Source organism: Sander vitreus, chromosome 11 (assembly GCF_031162955.1).
Source record: "Sander vitreus isolate 19-12246 chromosome 11, sanVit1, whole genome shotgun sequence".
Classification (NCBI taxonomy): Eukaryota; Metazoa; Chordata; class Actinopteri; order Perciformes; family Percidae; genus Sander; species Sander vitreus.
In genome coordinates this window covers 7,359,766-7,366,541 of record NC_135865.1, presented here as the reverse complement: position 1 = coordinate 7,366,541, position 6,776 = coordinate 7,359,766, and the positions used below count along the sequence as shown (strand labels likewise).

The following is a 6,776-nucleotide window of genomic DNA, read 5'->3' as shown; positions in this document are numbered from 1 at the left end:
GTCTCCGAAAAGTCTCCGCGGTCTTCTCGGTTGGATAGCTAAGCTTCTGGGAGAGCTACAAAGACACCAAACACATTGCTGGAAAGCTGGAGCTAACCGCTAAAACACAAAACAAGCCGTGACGCTGGGTTGAAAGGTCACGGAGCAAAACAGAGATTTGTGAGTTGATTTTTTGATTCATAATTATGTATTTATGTTACAAAGACCATAGATATAAAACAAGACACTGTAATTCCACGATCATTTAAAAAAGCTTCTGGATGGCCTATAACTGTTAGAGGATCTCGTTAAAACGGTGCATTTCTCTGCTTCTAAACAAAAAACAAAAGTAAGTCTCTACACTGTATTGATCTGGAGTTATTCAATATTACATTATAACACGTAGTTATAGTGTATCGTATACGACATGGCCGACTTTAGAGTGCTACCTGTCCCCTGCACAAATATCCTGAACTTTTGCACATCCTGCACTAATCCATACAGCTCCTTTTTATTCTCTATTTATTGTTTGTTTATTTCATATCGATGTTTAATGTATGCACCAACAATCCAGGAAAATTCCTTATAAGTATTACTTACCTAGCAATAAATCCTTTTCTAAATCTAATTCTGATACCAGTCAGCTTACTTTTCTTGCCCAACACAGTGCATCTATTACAATTAACCGCCCTCCTACGTACTTCCACTCAATTTTCATTTTCCTTCAGTACTCCGTCTGGGTTTGCGGTATATTCTTGGGTTTTCTCCGGCCAAATCTTTACCTGTCCAATCAGTGAACAGAGGGAGTGGCTGAGAACGTTGACGTTGAGGTTGTGCGCTAGTTTGAGTTGTAGTTCCGTAATGGCGGCGGAGAAAGAAGAGAGCGAAGCCATTTGGTCTGTTGTGGCAACGCTGCCGAATATCCAGAAGTTAAAGCTCGAGCAAGAACAATCTTTGCTGAGTTGTGTTGGTGGCCATGATGTTGTGGCCCTCCTCCCCACGGGGTTCAGGAAAAGTTTGATTTTCCAGCTCGCTCCGTTAGTGGTGAAGGAGTTGGCTAAGGCTAACGCCAGCGATGATCACCGACGTCACGACCAAACGTTAGCGATTGGTTATGGCAGATCCAGAGTGGCTCTGGGCAGATCCAATAGTTTTAAACTTCAACAGAGTACCCGCCTTCAAGGAAGTTAACACTTGTCAATGGAGAGTGGCCAGACTCTCTGTACAAATGAAATGTACCAGAGTCTGGTAGGACCAGGCTACATTAATCCAGTATGACAACGAAAAAAAAACCATCTGGGCTATTTGTGGTATTGCAGCACAGACGGTCTAATTCTGTCGAGGCCTGGGTTGTTCAGAAATATTATGTTTGCAGTTGTCAGGGTCTCAGGGAAGACCATTCAACAGGGATGCAGCCCAAATAATGTAGGCTACGTCATTGATGAATTATCTAAAAACTACAAGTGCAACAACATAATGAGTGGAAAGCTCCAAGAAGAGACACTCATCTTGTAACAGATGTTTGTCTTGACACAGTAGAATACACTTAACATACATACTGTACATAAACTGTAAGAATGCAAGCTTACAGAGTGGATTGTATGTGTGATGTGTGTAGTTACATGCAGTGCTGTGCTTATGCTCTAAATATAAATGTTATATATTTATATAATCAAACCTAAAGAATATGCTAAATAGCATTTACAACAATTAGCACAAATGTGAATTCAGTGGAAAAAAGTCAGAGGACCTTGGACTTCTATATTATACAGCCACCTAGTGGTTAAAACGTGCCGCTATCTGTGAGACATTTACTGGTTGAAATCCCCTGTGATTGTATACATCACTAACACTTTACTTCAACACAGCATTATTTTTTAAGTGAAGTCCATAGAGTTCTTCTGAAAACCTACACACAGATTATCTAACGTAACATTCACTTATACTAAATATATTTATAGTGTATCACGTTCCAATTAACAGGTTCTTGTGTTCCTTATGTTTTCAAAAGGTTATTTTATTACATTTAATTTAGCTAAATAAGCATATTTCCCAAAATGTTCAACTTTTCCTTTAAAAGATCTAAGCACAATACTACCATTTTTTATAAATTATAAAGTAGATTTAAATTAAATATATACAGTATCATTAAAATTAGGGCTGCACAATGTATTGTTTTTTTTATCGTTATCGCAATATCAACTGGCGCAATAAACACATTGCGAAAGGCTGCGACATATCGCGATAGACACTCTTTCTCTTTTTTTGTGTTAGTTGAAAGAAAATATCAGAAGAAAATTACAGTTTAAAAAGAAACTGTCATTCTTTATTCTTAGTGGAGCCTTTTATATTCAATTCAATGTTCAATTTGTTCAATAAAAGAATGTTGGAAATTATTTCCTTTCGTTAGTTTTAAATTCAACAGGCTATGTGTTGTATTTTAGCAGAATACTGAAAGCAGCAGAAATGCAGAACTGAGTACACTTTAATAGCTGTTTATTTATCGCAAGAAAAGTTAAACTTACAGCTATAACAGGCTTCAATACCCCCAGGTTTCTATCAGCACAATATGGTGTAAAGAAAATCAGACACTTTACTTTCTATTCATTTATTTTGGTTTTATTGAGCTCTGAAGAGCATGTTAACATGTCAGTGCTGACCGCCCAGCATGACTGGAGGGTGGACAGATGTCAGATTGAGCCATGTTAGAGTTCAGTGTGCATCAGGGCTTTGACTTTCTTCATGTTTTTGGCCACTGTTGGAAAAAGAGACAACAAATTAGAATAAAGACCATACATGTGTTTTCCTTGCTGACAAAAAAACAACGATTGAATGGTTTGCCATGTAATTTGGTCATTGTTAATTAATGATTGTCATTAAAGCAACCTGCCTTCTGTTTCTATAACAAAAAAAAATGTCTGCAAATTGGACACAAGGATGCGTTGACAATTACACAATATTTCTAAAAAGCAGTAAGAGCACGGCAGCTGCAATCTCCCACCTCCTCAACTGCCCGCCTGCTGAAACCTAAAACCTGCAAAAGTCCCTGTCAAAAAAGTTTCTCATCTCTGTCAAAATATTTGAGCGAGGAAGATGAGACTTAAAAGCCATTAGGGGCTCAGTCTGTCTTCATCCTGCTGACAGGTGAGGTGCCCCCAGCCTCCCCCCACCCACCCACCAGCCCATTAGAGAGAGTAGACGCTCACTCACAGAATTCCATGTCGCCAGGCTCGTAGGTGTATTTGCGGTTGCTGTACTTTCCTACAATGTCTGTGCGCGCAGTCCTAGATGGATCTGCAGAAAGACATGTTGCACACATACACAGACAGCTGAGGATCAACATTATCTGATCGTAATGACTTTTCGGCTGATGTTACTATAACTGCTTGTGTTTCTCCAACAGTCATGAAGAGCAACTAGCAGTGGAAACAATGACAAAGAGGGAGAGCAAGCAGTGAAGGTAAAAGAAAGTTGTGACATGAAAGAAAGAAAGAGAAACAAACCGATGACAGCTGTCAGTTTCAGTGAGCAGCCATGTGGTGACATCTCAGCCGAATGAGCGGTTATTTGGGATTGAGTGGGAAAAAAACAGAATCTCTGGTCCAAGTTTCCCCAACACTTTCCACACTATTATTAATAATACATAACTACTGAGTCTGTTAGCCTGTATTCCTTTCCTTATCATCAGTGCCATGCAAATGTTATGCTTAAATCATTATTATGCTAAAAATACATAAAAACTACTGTAAGATTTTGAGTGTCAAAATGATGCAAAAATCAGTCCTGAGTGTTTCAAGTGTCAAATGTACTCTTAGTTTGAGTTGTGTTGAGCTCATAAGATGGGAGAATGATGCCAGAGAGCTAAGAAAGAGAGAGGATTGTATAAGTAAGTTTTGACCAAGCCTTTAACGAATCGCAAAGCACCATAGGGGAAATTAATGTTTTCAATTGACTGTCCTATTTGTATTTACCAACAAAGAGGATTCTGGGATAATAATAGCCATCAGGGGCCATATTCTTGTCTGAAGTCTCTTCCTGTAAAAAAACAATATAATATAAACAGCAAGTTAGTCAACTACTAGTAAAACAATTGTGTTTAGCAGATGGTTACTTCTAGATGCTATTCCTCTTTGCATATCATTTTAAACCTTTAATTGCCTGATATTGTTACAGTGTACCTACAATATTTGACTAATTTACATTGCAAATCAATTGACATAGTACTGAAAAATGGTGCATACAGACTGATAAAATGCTATGCTTGAACCGAAAGAAGGGACCAAAATACTGCTTGAGAAATCAATGTCGTCGTATAACCTCTTATATATCAGTTACAGCACTTACCAACAGGTTGAGCATGATGAAATCCTCTTTGGCCATTTTCTGGATGGACTTTGCAGCAACAAATGCCTTCTTCAGGGCTGTTAAAAATAATTCAGTTTAGCTTAGATTTGAGATTAAAATAACTGGCTTTTAAGGGATCATTACTTGCTATACTCCCAAGACATTAACCATTGAAATGCAACCCACCTACAGTATAAAGATTCAAAAAGGAACACATGTGCATGCATGATTAGTAAATGTGGTCATGTTCACTTAAAAGTGATAGTTCAGATCTTTTGAAGTGGGGTTGTATGAGGTACTTCTCCATAGTCAGTGTATTAGCTACAGTAGACCATAGAAAAAAATCTCCTGCCTGCTTCTCCAAACTGGGCGTGTGCCGATCACCATGTAACGTAGGTAATACACTGAACAAGTTCTGCAGGTGGGACCTGTAGAGTATCTATGTCTAGTTTAATGAACATGATTCTGATCTATTTTCACTCCCTGCTTGGCATGAATGTACCCCTTGTGTCCCCCATGAACTCAAGCCCAAGTGTGGGTTAGAAGAACAGCGCAGGATGTGCAAGCCTTTTACAATCAATATTTTTCATTTGTGATAACCCAGAGTGACTGCTGTACCTTCACTGTGCGGGCAGTCATCTTTATGATGGATGACCATCAGCGGCTTCTGACTGTGAGAGCAAAATAACAGAGAAACAACTCAACACATTCCTTAACACAATAAGCACAATGATGGGTGTGGAACTCAGTATTACACAACATAATCCCTGAGAAGTCACAGCCCCAATGGCAGATTTTAAAAGAATAGTAATGACAAATAAAATGTAATTTTATCTTTTTATTTTGCTATATTCCACTAGTAATAAGATCAGATGTATTTCTCATTAACCTCAAGTCACCTCATAATGCTGTGCTTTTCTATTCAAACTGTTGAAAAATGGCAAAGACTCTTCAAAGGTAGAAATCAATATTTTTAGGAGCTATAGGCAATAGTAATTCATATGCATGCCATGTGTACAGCCTATACCCTTAGGATGCAGATCAAGGAAAAAAAGCACACACATTGCCATTTCGCATTTACATTCTGTTCTCACTGCCAAAATCCATATCCAAACAGATTCAACAAATATTCAAGGCTGTTATCAAGGTATAGAGTCTTACCGTTTCACCATCTGTGACAGGCCCTCTTCATAACTTTGGACCCAACTAATACTATTCCCCCATCCTGCAGGACAAAAAGCGCTGAAGTCAACAGCAACATATGTGGCACACTGCTTTATGGTTCCATTATATTGACTGAATCACTTCAATGACAAGCACAATTCAAATTCAGGACTTTATGTGTGTCTCACAGCTATACATTCAGTGAGTCAATGATTCCTAAGATGGAAACTACAGCTGTGAAGGCGTAAAAAAAAGACGATCACCCACCTCTTGAGAAGGACTGAGGCTGTGCTTTCCTTTTTTTCTGTTGTCCGGCACTGGCACAGATACCAAGGAACAAAGCAAACAAGACCCAGCGAAGCATCACTTCCTGTCCTTTGAGAGAACTGCAACGACAGTTGGCAATTAGATAAGATTTAAATTCAGATATGTTAATTTGAGAGGGCAATTTTTGACCCACTGCAATCACAGTGTTTTCTAACCGCACACTTTACAGATATCTGCAGTTCATGTTTTTCTTGGCAATACCAACTCACCAAACAAGCTAGGTTGGTTTTTCAAACGGCTGCATGTAGCCTGCTGTAATAAAGGATTCCGGAACGTTGTCTTTGTATCCACCCAATTCCTAGCTCCAGCTGCTACCATGTTGTAATTATTCTATACATATTAATCAGGTTTTTGTAATGAAAATAAAAAAGCTAACTTTTTATTGCACTGTTGATATACTGACTGACTAACTGATTATTATTATTATGATTTGAACAAAACACATCACTCTACCATTGCTATAACTTAAAAAAAAACAAACAAAAAACATCTGTATCAAAAAGTAGGATGGAAACAACACTAATTATTCACAGCATTTTCAGTAGCACACTACTACTCTATTATGAAAACACCATTTTTATAGAAAAGGTCATTCATAATTCAAGTGTTTCTGTCCTCTGAAGTCGCATATGGTAGGCTAGTTGTCTTACCTTGACAGCATGAAGCAAAAGTATGTGTAGCCTACTACTTACCCTTCCATATCGGCTACCTTTTATACCTCTTTTGTCAGATGTTTTCTTTTAACTGAACTCACCAAACAGGTATATCATAAAGAAGACAAATTACTCACTGAATCACACACATTGTTTGAATTGCTAGAACTGAGAGAGAGAGGAACAGGCTGATTGCTAACCGAGCTGTAACACAATAACGTTAACATTATAGGAATAGATAAGTTTTGGGTCATTGTTTTATTCAGGGGTCATTTCACAAACAGCTCAATTTGTCTGTCTGTCTGTTGT

The 6,776-nt window shown here is 38.2% G+C and overlaps 1 protein-coding gene across 3 annotated transcripts; it reads right to left on the bottom strand.

Annotated features, from left to right (window-relative positions):
- Positions 1-2,571: 2,571 nt before the first annotated feature.
- agr1 (anterior gradient 1) lies at positions 2,572-6,545 on the bottom strand. 3 transcript variants are annotated; one of them, XM_078263259.1, is made up of 8 exons: positions 6,465-6,545; positions 5,755-5,873; positions 5,485-5,548; positions 4,942-4,994; positions 4,324-4,400; positions 3,951-4,014; positions 3,190-3,273; positions 2,572-2,734 (listed from the first exon to the last, which is right to left on the bottom strand). In XM_078263259.1, the coding sequence occupies exons 1-8, from the start codon at positions 6,473-6,475 to the stop codon at positions 2,685-2,687; spliced, it is 522 nt and encodes a 173-aa protein (XP_078119385.1). In that variant the 5' UTR covers positions 6,476-6,545; the 3' UTR covers positions 2,572-2,684. The 3 variants fall into 3 exon arrangements, with proteins under 3 accessions (XP_078119385.1, XP_078119386.1, XP_078119387.1); XM_078263260.1 differs by having other exon boundaries at positions 6,507-6,529; XM_078263261.1 differs by lacking the exon at positions 6,465-6,545 and adding an exon at positions 6,024-6,114.
- Positions 6,546-6,776: the final 231 nt, after the last annotated feature.